General features: G+C 44.8%; 1 protein-coding gene across 2 annotated transcripts in view; it reads right to left on the bottom strand.

The window, feature by feature from the left end:
• Positions 1-19207, bottom strand: part of agap3 (ArfGAP with GTPase domain, ankyrin repeat and PH domain 3) — a 655804-nt gene that overhangs the window by 272707 nt on the left and 363890 nt on the right. For both annotated transcript variants that reach the window (XM_072569614.1, XM_072569615.1), the window contains exons 4-6: positions 18953-19038; positions 4898-5039; positions 260-394 (exon numbers count right to left, since the gene is read on the bottom strand). In XM_072569614.1, the coding sequence (XP_072425715.1) occupies positions 260-394; positions 4898-5039; positions 18953-19038 (363 nt within the window). The remainder of the gene's footprint in view (positions 1-259; positions 395-4897; positions 5040-18952; positions 19039-19207) is intronic.

The raw sequence follows: 19207 nt of genomic DNA on the forward strand, positions 1-19207 counted from the left end.
GTTGCTAATTCAACTGTTCCAAGGCAGGTGTAGGTGAGTTTTCCAGGATGTGCACTCACCTGGATACCTAAAGGTTTGAGGCAAGGGAAAGTCTCCTCGGGTCCCTATATTATAAATTCTGAGAGCAAAAAAAAAATCTAAGAAAAACAGTGAAGGAAGAAAAAGGAGCAATGTCTCCTGACTGGAGTCCTGCCTACAGACACAGCTTCCTGAAATGGAACCTCAGCAATGGAAGTACAAGATCAGAACGTGACATTACCATCCTGGAAGACCCGTTCTACATTCAGTCCATAGGTAGCACATGTCTCGTAGTACGTGCATCGCTTCAAGTCATTGGACAGCTTCCGTGCTCGAGCATCATCGATAACCCGAGGGTTCGTTGCACTGATAGCATCTAATGAATAAATCAACTGCAGGTGGTTAATGAACAGTCACAAAATAATAGATTAAGACAAACATAGAATCACAGAATGGTTTACATCGTTAGGCCCATCATGACCCACCAACACTTTGCAAGAGTAACTGTATGAGTCCATTCTCCCACATTCTCCAAGTCACCCTGTAACTTTACTTCTTTCAGAGAATGATCCATTTACCTTTTAATTGAATCTGCCTCCATGACACATAATCAGGCATACATTTCAGGTTCCAAGTATGCATTGCAAAATAAAACTTGCCTTGCAATTTAATTGTTTATTTTGTCAATTCTTCAATCTGGGCCCTCTCATTCCCGATCCTTTCACCAACAGAGACAGTTTCTCCCTATTGACTCTTGTGCAGACCCCTCATGATTTTGAACACCTAGACCAAATTTCCTCATAACCATCCTTCTCCAAGTAGAACTCTCCCAACTTCTCCAAACTATCTACATAACTGAAGTTCTTCATTGCTGGCACCATTCTTGTGAATCTATTCCAGATTCTGTCTAAATTGTTCCTGACGTGTGGTGCCCAGAATTAGACATGGTACTCCAGGTGAGCTAAACCAATATTTATTATAAGTTTGTCAGAACAGTTTTCCTTCTTCCACTTTGTCCCTGTTATAAAGCCCAGAATCCTATGTGTTGTAATGACATATCTCTCAACCAGCAGTGCCATGCTCATCAATATGTACACAGCTCCCTCAGCTCCTGCACCACCTTTAGAACTACCCTCTTTGTTTTGAATTGTCTTACTTTACTCATCTTGCTCAAATCTATCAGTTCACGCTTCCCTGTATTAAATTTTATCTGCCATGTGTAGGTATCAATTGTCTGTGGCTTTGTGAAGTCTATCAGTATTCCCTTCAGCCTTCACAATACTTGCAAGGTTTCTGTGATCTGAAATTGTACAGTGTAAACCAGGTCCACATTAAAGCAGAGGACTTTGCAATTAACCATTCTCCGGAATGCATCCAATGCCATCTAATCTTTCCTTAAATAAGGGAGTGAAAACTGTTCACAATATTCCAAGTGTGATCTGACCAGTGCCTTGTATAGTTTTAGCAAGACTTCCTGCTTTTCCATTTCTTTTGAAATAGAAGCCAATATTTCATTTACCTTCCCTATTACCCACTGGACGTGCATGTCAGTTTTTTTGTGATTTACACGAGGACTCCCTCTCTATTCTTCCTGTCAAAGTGCAAAACCTCATATTCCCCCATAGTATGCTCTACCTACATTGACATTTTGTTTTGCCTTCTCACTTAATCTGACTGCCTCCCTTTGCAGACTGTCTCTCTCTCTCATACTCACCACTTGCTATCACAGCTATTATTGTGCCAATTTCAAACTTGGTTACAATATATTCACTTTCCTTATCCAAGTCATAACTATATTTGTTAAGTAATTGTGGTCCCCTGTCCCAATCTCTGTGGCTTTCCATTAGTTACAGGTTACCATTCTGAAAGATCCCCCTTATCCCAACAGTGAGTCTTCTATGAGTTAGTTAGTTCCTTCACAGTCACTGGTCAAATCCTAGAATTCCCACCCTATGGGTGTTGTGGGTCTCTCTACAGCACGTGGACCGCAGTAGTTCAAGAAAGCAGCTCACCACTACCTTCACAAGGGTTACTAGGGATGGGCAATAAATGCTGGCCAGTCAGTGATGCCCAAATCCCACAAGTGAATAAAAAAATACTTAAAGCTGATCCCTGAGGAGCTTCAATAAAAAATTCTACCATGTGAAAAATAACCATTCACCACTTCTATGTTTCTCAGACAATTTTATACCCATTCTTTCATTGACCCTTTTATTCAGTAATTTTCAACTTTTTTGTCAAACGTGCTTCTCCCTCCTCATTTCTTTTCATTTCTCTGTTGAGCTTAAATCTTAGTTGTACTATCCACCTTACATCGGCACTCCTTTAGACATCATGTTACTCCCTCTCACTATCTAGAGAACTCCAGGATTTGTTTGCCCTACTTTTCCCCCCTTGTGAGAAAGTGGCTCATTTGCATACAAACTACCTCCTGTATAGGGCAGCCTGGTGTTCAGTTACAGCATTGCCTGCCAGTTGCTCATTGTAATTTACCTGAGGCAGGTGGGTTCACTCCACTAAAAATAGCCCACCTCCAATTAAGTCTGAACCTTTATACTGCTCCTTCATTTCCATATCTAGCTTAAATGTTATGACACTATGATCACTATTCTCAAAACAATGGAACTGGAAAAAGCACAGCAGATCAAGCAGCATCAGAGGGGCAGGAGTCAGCATTTCGGGCAGGAGCCTTTATCCTGATGAAGATTCCTGCCCGAAACGTCAACTCTCCTGCTCCTCTGATTCCGCTTGACCTGCTGCAATTTTTCCATCTCGACATTTTATTGACTCTGACTTTCCAGCATCTGCAGTTCTCACTATCTTCATTCTCTAAACATTCTCCTACTTGGCACTTGCCCATCGCAGTCAACTGAACCAACAATGCACTTTTGGCCAGAAACGTCATGAAAATTTTCCCAACTTCATATGTGAGCATCTTTCCCTCTCTACCCTTTACAATATTGTACTTTGCTGATAATTCAAGTTCACCATTAATTCTACTCAAGCATATTCATACTTCTCGATAATTTCCTTGCACGTTTGTTATTCTATGTCTCTCTCACCCATTGATAGTCTAAAGAACACAATGGTATAATGGCACCTCTATTATTTCCTAGGTCTAATATTCTGCCATTGACCTCTCACAACATCTTTTCTATCACAGAAGTAGCTCCTTAATTACATGGAAACATAGCAACGTAGAAGATGAGAGCAGGATGGCGAGCCTATACCTGGAATATTGTGTGCAGACCCCTTGAGTCTGCCTTACCATTCAATATGATCCATGGCTGATCATGAAGCTCAATATTTCAATCCTGCCCTTACGTCATATCCCTGCATCTCTTTAGCCACAAGAGCTAAATCTACCTCCTTCCCGAAAACATGCATTTGCCCACTCGCTCAGCCTGTCCAAACCACTCTGCATATTCTCTGCATCTTATTCACAGCTTACCCTTCCACCCAGCTTTCTGTCATTCTCAAACTGAGAGGTATTACATTTAGTTCACTCATCTAAATCATTAATATAAATTCTGAATAGCTGGGGTCCTAGCACCGATCCCTGTGGTACCCCACTAGCCATGGCCATTCATACTGCTACCCCTCCTCCTTTCTTTCCTTCCTAATCTTTCTTGACCTTCTTAAATCCAATAATTTTTAACATCCAATCTTGCCCTATTTTTGGATTAGATCTCCGTTATAACCACATTGTCATAATCTCATGTGGCTATTTCCCATTAGCCTGCAGCTCATTAAAGGTATTGTCACACCTTGTGCATTTATACACTATGCTGTAAACCTAGATTAGCAGTTTAATAAAAAAAACAGATAGTGTTGTAAAGATGCAACAGATCTTGAAGCATCTGTGGAAGGAAAAACAGAGTTAATCTATTAACATGATGTTAATGTGTTAGCGTTACTTCTGGTCAAATCTACACAGTACTTCCAGAATTCAGTTTCTATTTCAGATTTCCAGTATCTAAAGTATTTTCCTTTTCTAGTTTAGACCTTATTATACTTCCTCTTTCTCTGACGCTATCTGATATCTTACTCTTTGTGACCTCCCAATTCTTTGTGCGCCCTGTTTCTTCCTTCCTTGCTACATCTTGCTGACAAACTTCCATCAAGTTAGTTTAAACCGTCCCCAGCAGCACTAAAAACTGCCCCATTAGAAGCTTGTCCTTGTTTCCCAGAATCAGTCCAAATTTCCAGGGAATTTAAAGCCTTCCCTCCTGGACTATGCATTCAACCTACTTGTTTATTTATGAATGCATGGTCCTCAGAGAAATCCAGACATTAAAACCCTTGAGAACTTGCTTACTAATTGCTTCTGATCATAAGACCAGAAGATATTGTTCAGAATTAGGCTATTCGGCTTATCAAGTCAGCTCCAGCATTCGGTTATGCCCGGTATGTTTCTCACTCCCCATCATCTTTGATCCCTTTACTAATCACTGTCTGTAGGACCTCAATCTTCTTCCTTTCTACAGTGCTACTACCATTATGGGCCACAACTATCTGCCCCTCTGGAAAGTTATGCAACTGCTCAATGAAATCTTCAACCCTAGCATCAGGAAGATAACAAACTGCTCTGGATTCACATCTGCAACTACAAAAATATCTGTCTGTTCCTTAAACTATCGAGTCACCTATCATTATTGTAATCTATAGGATGGTACTGCCCTGCCACACCATTCTTTCATTAGACTGTTAAATACATTGAAATAAACAAATTGAACACTTTCACCTCCCCACTTAATCATCAGTCTGCCCCTTCTTTTATGCTGATGTCACTTTATTTTAGTTGTGCTCTCTCTCTTTCTCTACTCATGCTGTAGTCACAAACTGGGATATTACCAGAAGCAATGCCCAATTCACGTACCTTGTGTCCCCACAAGTACCATTGGAATCTCGGCTGTGTTACGGTAACTGGAGAGTCGCATGTAATAATTGTAAACTGTTTGAAAGCTGATTTCGTCCTCAAGACTGAAGACAAAGATCACAGCATCCACCCAAGTTGCGAACTGCAGGGAACACAAACAAACTGAGCATGAATGGATGGATCCAAATGGAAAGATACCATTCCTCTTCATCGCACAAGCAACTTATCTTCTCCCCACATCCTTCACACCCATCTTCCCACTTTCTCTCCATATCCTTCAACACAGGTACTCACCAAACTAACTTATATAGGCCTGGGAAGCAGTTGGCCTGTGTGGACAGGGCAAAAATACTCGAGGGCATGACTGCTGAAGGACAGTGGCAAAGGCTTAGAGAAATTCTAAATACCTTTCAATTAAAGTATATTCTTGAGAGGAAATGAAAACATCCATAGCTTAACAAGGAAGTCAGGGATAACATAAAGGCTAAGTGGTTAGCACTGCTACCTCACAACGCCAGAGACCTGGGTTCAATTCCACCTTCGGGCGACTGTCTTGTGTGGAGTTTGCATATTCTGCCTGTGTCTGCATGGGCTTTCTCCCACAGTTCAAAGTTGTACAGGTTAGGTGGATTGGTCTTGTTAAATTACCCGTAAGTGTCCAGGAATGTGCAGATTAGGTGGATTAGCTATATGAAATGCACGGTTACAGAGATTGGTTTGGGAGTGGGATGTCTGGGTGGGATACTCTTAGGATGATCAGTGTGGACTCAATGGTCTACACTATCAGGAGTCTATGATCCTACGATGCAAAACCTCAGGCATATCACACTGCAAAAGTTAACAGCACTCTGGAGGATTGGAAGAACTTTATATGTCAGCAAAGGACTACTAAAAATAAAATCAAAAGAGCTAAGATGAACTATGAAAGGTAACTAGCTGAAGACATCATTGCTGGTACCAAAAGTATAAAGTACATAAAAATGAAGAGAACAGTGAAAGCAAATATTGGCCTTTTAGAAGACAAAAATGACAGGGCAACAATGGGAATCTCAGAAATGGCAGAGGCACTAAACCAATATTTTTTCTCTGTTTTCACACTGAAAGATAATAATTTATTCCCAAAAACTGCAGTTAACACAGAGGAACTTGGTGAAACTACCATATCTAGGGAAAAGGTATTCAGTAAACTCATGAGATTATAGTTAGATAGGTCTTCGGGGCCAGATGGTCTGCACCCTACTGTGGTAAAGGTAGTGGCAGCAGAGATAGTGAATGCATCAGTTATCATATTCCAAAATTCCATGGATGGTGGCAAAGTACCAGGGGATTGGCAACGTGCTAATGTGATACCCTTGTTCAAAAAAGGACCTAGGCAAAAGGTGGAAAACTACAGACCAGTTAGTTTGACCTCTGTAGTGGGAAAGTTGCTGGAGTCAATCATAAGGAAGAGATAACAATAGACAATAGATGCAGGAGTAGACCATTCTGCCCTTCGAGCCAGCACCACCATTCAATATGATCATGGCTGATCATCCTTAATCAGTATCCTGTTCCTGCCTTATCTTCATAACCCTTGATTCCACTATTCTTGAGAGCTCTATCCAACTCTTTCTTAAATGAATCCAGAGACTGGGCCTCCACTGCCCTCTGGGGCAGAGCATTCCACACAGCCACCACTCTCTGGGTGAAGAAGTTTCTCCTCATCTCTGTCCTAAATGGCCTACTCCGTATTTTTAACAAAACCCAAATCACCAGCATCAGCCTGATTTCATGTAGAGTAAATTGTGCTTGACAAACTTGCTGGTGTTTTTTGTGGATGTAACGAACAAGGTAGATAGTGGGGATCCGGTAGATGTGGTATATGTCGACTTCCACAAGGCATTTGATGAGATGCCGCATAAAAGACTGATCCAGAGGGTTAGATCCCAGGGTGTAAGGGTAAAGTATTGGGTGGCACGGTGGCTCAGTGGTTAGCACTGCAGCCCCACAGCATCAGGGACCCGGGTTCGATTATAGCCTTGGGCAACTGTCTGTGTGGAGTTTGCACATTGTCCCCATGTCTGCGTGGGTTTCCTCCGGGTGCTCTGGTTTCCTCCCACAGTCTAAAGATGTGCAGGTTAAGTAGATTGGCCGTGCTAAACTGCCCATAGTATTAGGCGCATTCGTTAGAGGGAAATGGGTCCAGGTGGGTTACTCTTCGGAGGGTCGGTGTGGACTTGTTGGGCCGAAGGGCCTGTTTCCACACTCTAGGAAATCTAATTTAATCCAAAATCTATTGGCTTGGATAGAGGATTAGCTGACTGATAGAAAGTAGAAGGTCAGGATAAATAGGTCCTACTCTGCTCAAACTGTAACTAGTGGGGGGCCACAGGATTCTGTTCTCAGACTTCAACTAATTACAATCTACATAAATAATCTGTAAAGACAGATTGTAACATATCAACATTTGATGATACGAAGATAGGTGGAAAAGCAGGATGTGATGAAGAAATGGGTTTAGATCAGAGTGGTGCTGGAAAAGCACAGCAGGTCAGGCGGCATCCGAGGAGCAGGAAAATCAACGTTTCGGGCAATAAAGAGTTTACAGGGGGATGTTGATGAGCGAGCAGAATGGGCCAGAATCTGGCAGATGGAGTTGAATGTGGGTAAGTGCAATGTTGTCCATTTTGGCCAGAAAAATAAAGAACAAATTATTATTTAAATGGGAAGCAGATTCAAAGTGCATCAATGCAGAGGGATCTGGGAGTCCTTGTGCATGAATTGCAGAAAGTGGTTATGCAAGTATTACATATAAGAAAAGCAAATAGAATCCTGGCATTTATTGCAAAAAAGCTTGATTATAGAAGTAAAGAAGCACTGTTACAATTATATAAGGCATCAGTGAGATCACACTTGGAGTATTGTGTCCAGCTTCGGTCCCCTTACATGAGGAAGGGTGTAGTGGCACTGCAGGCAGTTCAGAGGAGGGTCACCAGGGTGATCCGAGGGTGAAAGGGCTGTTGTCTTAGGAGCAGTTGAATAGCTTGAGCTTGTACTTGCAGGAGTTCAGAAGAATGGAGTGGGGGGGATCTGATTGAGGTATATTAAATGTTAAAGGGGATTGATAAGGTCTACATTGCACAGATGTCCTCCCTTATGGGACAGTCTCTAACAAGAGTTTATAGATATAGAGTGAGAGGAGGTTCAAAACTGAGATGAGGGTTGTGAATCTGTGGAACTCACTACCCCAGAGTGCAGTGGAGGCAGAATCAATCAATAGATTCAAGAAATGAATACGCATGGGATAAAGGGCTATGTGGAGCATGCAGGAGTGTAGAGTTTGAGATTAATTTAAGATCAGCCATGAGCAGGCTTGAAGGGTTCATCTTCACCATGGATATCTAATCCCTCTACACCTCCATCTGCCATGACCAGGGCCTCCAAGCCCTCCGTTTCTTCCTCTCCTGACATACCCAACAGTACCTTTCCACTGACACTCTCACCGGTCCTCACCCTTAACAATTTCTCCTTCGAATCCTTCCACTGCCTCCACACCAAAGGGGTAGTCGTGGGCACCTGTATGGGCCCCAGCTATGCCTGTCTCTTTGTTGGCTACGTAGAACAGTCCATCTTCCGTAGTTACACCAGCAACACTCCCCACCTCTTCCTCCGCTACATTGATTACTGCATCGGTGCCACCTCGTGCTCCCACGAGGAGGTTGAGCAATTCATCAACTTCACCAACACATTCCACCCCGACCTTAAATTCACCTGGACCATCTCTGACACCTCCCTCCCCTTCCTGGACCTCTCCATCTCCATTAATGGCGACCAACTTGACACTGACATTTTTTTACAAACCCACCGACTCCCACAGCTACCTGGATTACACCTCTTCCCATCCTACCTCCTGCAAAAATGCCATCCCATATTCCCAATTCCTCCGCTGTATCTGCTCCCAGGAGGACCAGTTCCACCACAGAACACACCAGATGGCCTCCTTCTTTAGAGACCGCAATTTCCCTTCTCACGTGGTTAAAGATGCCCTCCAACGCATCTTGTCCACATCCCGCACCTCCGCCCTCAAACCCCACCCCTCCAACCATAACAAGGACAGAACCCCCCCTGGTGCTCACCTTCCACTCTACCAACCTTCGCATAAACCAAATCATCCGAAGACATTTCCGTCATCTCCAAATGGACCCCACCACCAAGGATGTATTTCCCTCCCCACCCCTTTCCGCAAAGACCATTCCCTCCGTGACTACCTGATCAGGTCCACGCCCCCCAACAACCCACCCTCCCTTCCTGGCACCCTCACAGTTCAACTCCCCCTCCCACTCTGCCGAGGACATGCAGGTCCTGGGCCTCCTCCACCGCCGCTCCCTCACGACCTGATGCCTGGAGGAAGAATGCCTCATCTTCCACCTCGGAACACTTCAACTCCAGGGCATCAATGTGGATTTCACCAGTTTCCTCATTTCCCCTTCCCCCACCTCACCCCAGCTCCAACTTTCCAGCTCAGTACCGTCCCCATGACCTGTTCCTACCTGCCTATCTTCCTTTCCACCTATCCTCCTCTCTGACCTGTCAGCTCCATCCCCACTCCAATTCACCTATTGTACTCAATGCTACTTTCTCCCCACCCCCCTCACATTTATCTCTCCACTCTGCAGACACCCTGCCTCTATTCCTGATGAAGGGCTTTTCCCTGAAATGTCGATTTTCCTCCTCCTCGGATGATGCCTGACCTGCTGTGCTTTTCCAGCACCACTCTAATCTAGACTTGAAGGGTTGAATTGCCTGCTCTCGCTCCTTATTCTAATGCTCCTTTGTAATAGAAGATAGAGAATTGGGATAAGGGGACGTTTCTCAGGGTGATAATCTGTAGCTAGTGGTATTCCACAAGGATCAGTGCCGGGCCCACAATTATTTACGGTACATATTAATAACCTGGATAAGGTAAATGAGTGTTCTATAACCTCGTATGCAATGACAAATGGGCCAATGGTCTGAAGAGTGGCAGATGGACTTTACTTCAGATAAATGTAAGATGCTGCACTTTGGGAAAGCAAATCTTAACAGGACTTATACACTTAATGGTAAGGTCCTAGGGAGTGTTGCTGAACAAAGAGACCTAGGAGTGCAGGTTCATAGTTCCTTGAAAGTGGAGTTGCCGGTAGATAGGATAGTGAAGAAGGTGTTTGGTTATAGTTTCCTTTATTGGTAAGAGTATTGACTATAGCAGCTGGAAGATCATTTTGCAGCTGTACAAGATGTTGGGTAGGCCACTTTTGGAATATTGCGTGCAATTCTAGTCTCCTTCCTATAGGAAAGATGTTGTGAACCTTGAAAGGGTTCAGAAAAGGTTTACAAGGATGTTGTCAGCGTTGGAGGATTTGAGCTACAGGGAGAGGTTGAATAGGCTGGGGCTGTTTTCCTGGAGCATCACAGGCTGAGGGGTGACCTTATAAAGATTTATTAAATCATGAGGGGCATGGATAGGATAAATAGACAAAGGCTTTTCCCAAGGGTGGGGGAAGTCCAGAACCAGAGTGTATAGATTTAGGGTGAGAGGGGAAAGATATAAAAGAGACCTAAGGAGGAACTTTTTCACACAGAGGGTGGTGCGTGTATGGAATGAGCTGCCAGAGGAAGTGGTGGAGGCTGGTACAATTACAACATTTAAAAGGCATCTGGATGGGTATATGAATAGGAAGCGTTTGCAGGGATATGGGCTGGGTGCTAGCAGGTGGGACTAGATTAGGTTGGGATATCTGGTCGACATGGATGAGTTGACTGAAGGGTCTGTTTAAGTGCTGTACATCTCTATGATTCTATGATTCTATGTCACAGAAATAGGTGGGAACGCAACTGGTGAGGATGACACAAAATGTCAACGGAGTGATAGAGATGGGTTAAGTAAATAGGTTAAAAGCTTGGCAGGTGGAATATAATTTGGGAAAATGCAAAGTTATGCACTTTGGCAGGAAAAACAGAGGAGCTGATTATTATTTAAATGGGGAAAGATGGCAGAAAACTGCAGTACAGAGAGACTTTGGTGTCTTTGTGCATGCATCACGAAAAGGTAGTATCCATGTTCAGCAGGGTAATAGCGAAGGCAAATGGAATGTGGTCTTTATTTAAAGGAGAATGGAGTATAAAAGTAAGGAGGTCTTGCTAAAACATTACAAGGCACCAGGCAGAACACAGTTGGAATTCTATGAACAGTCTAGGTCGCCTTTTATAAGGATAGATATATTGGCATTGGAGACAGTCGGAGAAGGTTCACTGGGTTGATCTTGGTATGGAGAGATTTTGTTCAGAAAGTTCAGTAGCTTAGGTTTGCACTGGTTGGAGTTTAAAAAAATGGAAGGAGACGTTATTGAAACATATAATATTTTTAGAGATTTAACAGGTGTGGAGAAATATTTCTCCCTGTGGGGCGAGTCTCAGACTAGAGGTCACAATCTCAGAATAAAGGATTGTCTACTTAACAATTAGATGAGTAGGAATTTTTTTCTCTCTTGGGTAGTGGGATTCTCCATTACAGAGGGCTATAGAAGATGGGTTGTTAAGTATATTTAAGGCTGAAATAGACAATGTTTTTAATCATTAAGGACATCAAGGGTGTTTTAGAGAAGGCAGGAAAGTGGAGTTTAGGATTGTCAGATCAGCCATGGTTTTATTGAATGGCCGAGCAAGCTCAATGGGCTGAATGGCCTACTTCTGCCCTTACCTCTTATGGTCAATTTATCATCATTACCGAATTTTCCCATCCCTGGAACCATGCTTATGAACATTTTTTGTACTCTCTCCAATGTTTTGACATTCTTCCTAAAGTGTGGCATCCAGAACTGGACATAGTACTCTGTAGCCGAAGCTAAACTACTGCCTTATACAAGTTCAACATTGCCTCCTCATTCTTGTACTGTCTGCCAAAGATCCTGTTACTTTATTAACGGCACTCTCAACCCTGTTCTGCTATCTTTAATAACAAATATACAGCCATGTTCTTTTGCTTCAGCACCTTCTTTAGATTTGTACCCTGTATTTTTATGTTGTCATCTTTTATACATTCATGGGATGTGTCTGCCTATTCCACCAATTTGACTATGTCCTTTGGAAATTGTATACTAACCTCCCCACAGTTTACAATGTGCCCTTATTTTGAATCATCCACAAATTTTGAAATAATACCGTGTATACCAAGATCTAGATAATTAAATTTACAGTAGGAGAAGTAAGGTTCCCAACAATGACCCTGAGGGAACTCCACTACAAACCTTCCTTCAGCCTAAAAAACATCCATTTGTTTATGCCTCACCAACTCCTGTCACTCAAGCCAATTGCAGTTAAAGGTTTATTACAACTTCCTTGATTTTATACTCTATGACTCAATTTATAAAATCCAGGACCCCACATGCTTTTGTAACAGTTTTCTGAATCTAAAAAATACTATGGAATGTATTTAGGATGGAGTGCTGCACTGTCAGATAATAAAATTAAGGATATAATTCTCAAAAGGCACCTGAGCAAAGAGGACTTTGCTTCTTCTCAATTATCCAACCAAAACGTTATCCTTTCCTGCACTAAACTTCATCCACTCACCTTCACAGAAGAAGGCACAAATAATTTCTCAGATATACTACAGAAACAAGGGTCTACTAGCTGAGGCACAGTGGTACCCGATAACCAAAAGGAAATTTCCTTGTCGGTGTTTAACCTGATGCAGTGAGACATCATGGGTTTCAAAGACAATGTTTAGGACTCCCAAGGCAAGTCCCTCCTAACTGGAAGCTACTGCTCTTCAACATGTGCTGGGTCTGTCCTGTGAGTGAGACAGGACATATTTAGGGATGGTGATGATGGTGCCTGGGACATTATTGGTAAGGTATGATTTCATGAGCATCATTATGCCAGACTGTTGTTTGACCAGTTTGTGCAACAGCTCTCCTAGTTTTGATATTAGCCTCCAGATGTTAGTAAGGAGGATTTTGCAGGGGTTGAGAGGGCTGAGTTTACTGTTGCTATTTCCAGTGCCTAGGTCGATTCCAGCTAATCTGTCCAGTTTCATTTCTTTTAGAGTCAGAGTCATACAGATGTACAAAATGGAAACAGACCCTGTGGTCTAACTTGTCCGTGCCGACCAGATATTCCCAACCTAATCTAGTCCTACTCGCCAGCAACCGGCCCATATCTCTCCAAACTCTTCTTATTCATATACCATCCAGATGCCTTTTAAATGTTGTAATTGTACCAGCCTCCACCACATCCTCTGGCAGCTCATTCCATGCACACACCACCCTCTGCATGAAAAGGAATGGCACCTGGGAGGCAACACACCAACCATGAGTCTCGTTCATTCCCAAAAAACCTTCTATCCAGCCCTTCAACCCCCAGTGACTAACATTCTCCTTTCCCTCCTTCCCTTCTGTGCAACAGGGACAGACTCTGTGCCGGAGACCTGTACCCCACTGCATATTCCTGGTAAGTCATCCCACCAACAGTATCCAAAACGGTATACTTTTTTTCAGGGGAACGACCGCAGGGGACTCCCTCCACTGACTGTTTTTTCCCCTTTAAACATTAACCCAACTTGCTTCGTGCCTAGGAGTATCTGCTTCCCTGTAACTCTTATCTATCACAGCCTCTGCCTCCCGAATGATCCGAAGTTCATTCAGCTCCTGCTTCAGTTCCCTAACATGGTCTTGGAGGAGTCAGAGTTGGGTGCACCTCCTGTAGATGTACTTGGATGGGACACTAATGACACTTATTGACCAGTGAGCCTTACGTCTGTTGTAGGAAAGGTTTTGGAAAGGATTATAAAATATAGGATTTATAATCATCTAGCAAGCAACAATTTGATTGCAGAGAGTCAACATGGTTTTGTCAAGGGCAGGTCATGTCTCACAAACCTCACTGGCTTTTTTGAGAAGGTGACCAAGCATGTGGATGAGGGTAGGACAGTTGACGTGGTGTACATGGACTTCAATAAAGCCTTTGATAAGGTTCTTCATGGTAGGCAGTTGGAGAAAATGCAGAGGCATGGGATTGAGAGTGATTTAGCAGTTTAGATTAGAAATTGGCTTTCTGTAAGAAGGCAAAGAGTGGTGATTGATGGAAAATAGCTGAAAATGTGTTGCTGGAAAAGCGCAGCAGGTCAGGCAGCATCCAAGGAGCAGGAGAATCGACGTTTCGGGCATGAGCCCTTCTTCAGGAATGAGGAAAGTGTGCCAAGCAGGCTAAGATAAAAGGTAGAGAGGAGGGACTTGGGGAGGGGCATTGGAAATGCGATAGGTGGAAGGAGGTTAAGGTGAGGGTGATAGGCCGGAGTGGGGGTGGGGGCGGAGAGGTCAGGAAGAAGATTGCAAGTTAGGACGGTGCTGAGTTCAAGGGTTGGGATTGAGACAAGGTGGGGGGAGGGGAAATGAGGAAACTGGAGAAATCTGAGTCCGGTTACTAGTGGTGTGCCACAAGGATCTGTTTTGGGATCATTGCTGTTTTTCATTTTTATAAACGACTTAGATGCAGGCATAGGTGCATGGATTAGTAAATTTGCATAAGACACTACAGTCGGTGGAGTGGTAGACAGTGTGGAAGCATGTTGCAGGTTGCAGGGGGACTTGGATAACTGCAGAATTGGGCTGACAAGTGCCAAATGGAGCTCAATGCAGCTAAATGTGAGGTGATGCACTTTGGGAAGAATAACAGGAAGACAGAATACTGGGTCAATGGAAAGATTCTTGGTAGTCTGGATGTGCAGAGGGATCTTGGAGTCCATGTACATAGATCCTTGAAAGTTGCCACCCAGGTGGATAGTGCCAGTGAGAAGGCATACGGTTTGTTAGGTTTTATTGGTAGAGGGATCGTGTTCCGGAACTGCAGTATCATGCTGTAACTATACAAAACGCCACTGCAGCCACACTTGGAATATTGTGTACAGTTCTGGTCGCCCTATTACAGGAAGGATGTGGAAGCATTGGAAAAGGTGCAGAGGAGATTTACCAAGATTCGCCTGGTCTGGAGGGAAGGTCTTACGAGGAAAGGCTGAGAGACTTGGGTCTGTTCTCATTGGAAAGAAGAAGGCTAAGAGGGGATTTGATAGAGACATACAAGGTGGTCAGAGGATTAGATAGGGTAGACAGTGAAAGTCTTTTTCCTAGGATGATGATGTCAACTTGTACGAGGGGGCATAACTACAAATTGAGGGGTGATAGATATAAGACAGATGTCAGAGGCAGGTTCTTTACTCAGAGAGTGGTAAGGGTGTGGAATGCCCTGCCTGCCAATGTAGTTAACTCAGCCACATTAGAGAGATTTAAACAATCCTTGGATGAGCACATGTCTATGATGGGATATTGTAGGGGATGAGCTTAGATTAGTTCACAGGTCAGCACAACATAGAGGGCCGAAGGGCCTGATCTGCACTGTATTATTCTATGTTCTAAAGATTGCCTCTTAGGTCTCTTTTATACTTTTTCCCTCTCATACTAAACCTATGCCCTCTCATTTTTGACTCCCCCACCCTAGGGAAAAGACCTTGTCTATTTACCCTATTAATGTCCTTCATGATTTTATAAACCTCTATAAGGTCACCCCTCAGCCTCTGATGCTCCAGGGAAAACAGCCCCAGCTTGTTCAACCTCTCCCTATAGCTTAAATTCTCCAACCCTGGCAACATCCTTGTAAATCTTTTCTGAACCCTTTCAAGTTTCACAACATCCTTACCATAGGAAGGAGACCAGAATTGCATGCAGTATTCCAAAGGTGGCCTAACTTTGTAGCAGTTTGATACACCTGAATGCCTTGTCAAACCATTTCAGCGGGCAGCTCAGAGTCAGCCACATTGTTGTGGGCCTGGAGTCACACTTAGGCCAGACCAAATAAGGACGGCAGAGTTCCTTCCCTTACAACAATTGACAATGGTTACATGGTCATCATTAAAATGGTTAATTCCAGATTTTTAAAAAAAAATTGAATTCAAATTTCACCAACCGTGATGGTGCGATTCGAGCCTAGGTCCCCAGGGCATCAACTGCATCTTGGATTCCTTAGGAGGAAGTGAGGACTGCAGATGCTGGAGATCAGAGTCGAGAGTGTGTTTCTGGGAAAGCACAGCAGGTCAGGCAGCATGCGAGGAGGAGAAGAACCGACGTTTGGCGGTGGAAGAGGCCCAGGACCTGCATGTCCTCGATGGAGTGGGAGAGGGAGCTGAAGTGTTCAGCCACGGGGCGGTAGGATTGGTGGGTGCAGGTGTCCCAGAGATGGTCTCTGAAACAATCCGCAGGAAGGCGTCCTGTCTCCCTGATGTGGAGGAGACCACAGGCAAATTTCTGACAGATGTGGAAGGATTCCCTTGGGGCCTTGGACGGCGGTGAGGGGAGTGGTGTGGGTACAGGTTTTGCACTTCCTGCAGTGCCAGGAGTGGGGTGAGGGTGGTGTGGACTTGGCGAGGGAGTCACAGAGAGAATGGTCTCTCCGGAACGCTGATAGTGTTAGGGAGGGAAATATATCTTTGTTGGTGGGATCTGTTTGGACGTGGTGGAAGTTGTTGGGGTGGAAGGCGAAGACCAGGGCAGGGTTGGGAGGGATGGAGTTCAAGGGCGGTGTTGTGTGAAGTGGGGGAGACCATAATCAACAACGTGGGAAGGGAATGAAAGGAGGCGGCCATCTGGGACTTTCTGAGGTAGAACTGGTCATCCTGGGAACAGATGCAGTGGAGTTGGAGGAATTGGGAATAAGAGACAGCATTTTTACAGGAGGTAGGCTGGGAGGAAGTGTTATCCAGGTAGCGGTGGGAGTTGGTGGGCTTGTAGTAGATATCTGTGGTTAGTCGGTCACTGGAGAAGGTGGTGGAGAGGTCCAGGAAGGGGAGGGAGGTGTCCAAAATGGGTCTAGGTGAATTTGAGGTGGGGGTGGAAGGTGTTGGTAAAGTTTGTGAACTGCCCAACCTCCTCGCGGGCACACGAGGTCGGGCCGGTACAGTCATTGATGTAGCAGAGGAACAGATGGGAGGTGGTACCGGAGTAGCTGCAGAAGATGGACTGTTCCACATATCCGACAAACAGACAGGTATAGCTGGATCCCATGACTGCCCCTTTGGTTCGGAGGAAGTGGGAAGATTGGAAGGAGAAGTTGTTGAGGGCGAGGACCAGTTCAGCCAGGTGGATTTGAGGTGATGAAGTTGTGGATGGTCTGCGAGATGATGGTTTTGTGATGGGAGGTGAGGTCTCTGCAAGATGATGGTTTGGTGATGGAGGTGAGGTCTCGGGGATGATGGTTTGGTGATGGGAGGTGAGGTCTCTGCAAGATGATGGTTTGTCGATGTGAGGTAAGGTCTCTGGGGGATGATGGTTTGTCGATGTGAGGTGAGGTCTCTGGGGGATGATGGTTTGGTGATGGGAGGTGAGGTCTCTGGGGGATGATGGTTTGGTGATGGGAGGTAAGGTCTCTGGGGGATGATGGTTTGGTGATGGGTGGTGAGGTCTCTGGGGGATGATGGTTTGGTGATGGGAGGTGAGGTCTCTGGGGGATGATGGTTTGGTGATGGGAGGTGAGGTCTCTGGGGGATGATGGTTTGGTGATGGAGGTGAGGTCTCGGGGATGATGGTTTGGTGATGGAGGTGAGGTCTCGGGGATGATGGTTTGGTGATGGGAGGTGAGGTCTCGGGGATGATGGTTTGGTGATGGGAGGTGAGGTCTCTGGGGGATGATGGTTTGGTGATGAGAGGTGAGGTCTCTGGGGGATGATGGTTTGGTGATGGGAGGTGAGGTCTCGGGGATGATGGTTTGGTGATGGAGGTGAGGTCTCGGGGATGATGGTTTGGTGATGGGAGGTGAGGTCTCTGGGGGATGATGGTTTGGTGATGGGAGGTGAGGTCTCGGGGATGATGGTTTGGTGATGGGAGGTGAGGTCTCTGGGGGATGATGGTTTGGTGATGAGAGGTGAGGTCTCTGGGGGATGATGGTTTGGTGATGGAGGTGAGGTCTTTGGGATATAGTGGTTTGATGGTTCTTCCTCTTAAGCCATCTCAACAAGAACCCTTTCACTGACACCCTCATCCGCCTGGCTGAGCCAGTCCTCACCCTCAACAACTTCTCCTTCCAGCCCCCTCCCATTTATCTCTCAGTCCTGGCCAAAAGCTTCATTCCTGATGAAGGGCTTATGCCTGAAACATCGATTCTCCTGCTCCTCGGATGCTGCCTGACCTGCTGTGCTTTTCCAGCAACACACTCTCAACTCTGGATTACTTATCCAGTGACATTACCATGACTATACTTCCTGCCCATATGATCCCCCATCCTTGAAAATGCTCATTAATTATCAATTGAGCCATTTAACTTTGGGTAAATTGCTGGCAAGTCTGGTGATAATCCAAAGGCCAGCCCTCCATATCCTCCACACATCTTGACTCAGTTGTCGTGCAATTGGCAACATGCTCATCTCTGATTAAATAGTCCAAAACTGCAAACTAACCTCAACATCCGATGCACAGAATCGAGGCTGTGCTCCAAAGGAGCGCCAAGGAGATGCTGCACTGTAAGAACATACTCACACAGGAGTACTGCACTGTCAAGAGAAAATACTGATGTGGACATTCGGCCTCCTGTGCTCCTCTTTGAAAGAGCAGGCTCGTTAATCCTCTAACCCTGTAATTTGACCATGACACTGCAAGTTCATCATCCTCAAGTCCTTGTCCAACTCTCTTTTAAACTTGTTGATGGGATCAGTTTCCAGATCCCAGAAACTCTCCAAGTGGCAAGATTTCTCTTCAGCTGCCTTTTCAATCTTTCTCCATTGATTTGAAAACTATAAGTTCTCGTGACTGAGCCCATCATCAGTAGGAAATGTTTCCTGCTCTATCAAAACCAGATGCCTTCTTTTCAAAGAAACATAAAACAGGGAGCTCAAGGACATGATTTTGCAGCATTTACACCCAGGGTCCAGTGCTGAACAGCTCACCTCTCTGAGAGCTGACATGGTCTGGGAGAAGCTGGTGAGTGTACAGCTGGCTGTGACTGGAAACCTTGAGTCATGTTGTGGAGCTCAGTGGCTGGAGTGCCATTGCTTACCTGCACCTCCGGAGGTCCTCCCTCATCCCGGATAAGCAGGAGATAGCTCTGTCCATCAACTACAATCTCCTTCTTAAAACGGCCACCTGTAATATAAAAAAACACGACTCAAGGCTGTGGTTCAGTGGCTTGTATGCATTCCTCTCAGTCAGAAGTTTGGAAATTCAAGTCCCACTTCAGGACTTTTATTCTTTCATGGGTTGTGCGCGCTGCTAGCATGAGCCAGCATTTGTTGCCCCTCTCAAACTGCTCTTG

This window comes from Chiloscyllium punctatum, chromosome 5, assembly GCF_047496795.1.
Source record: "Chiloscyllium punctatum isolate Juve2018m chromosome 5, sChiPun1.3, whole genome shotgun sequence".
Taxonomy (NCBI): domain Eukaryota; kingdom Metazoa; phylum Chordata; class Chondrichthyes; order Orectolobiformes; family Hemiscylliidae; genus Chiloscyllium; species Chiloscyllium punctatum.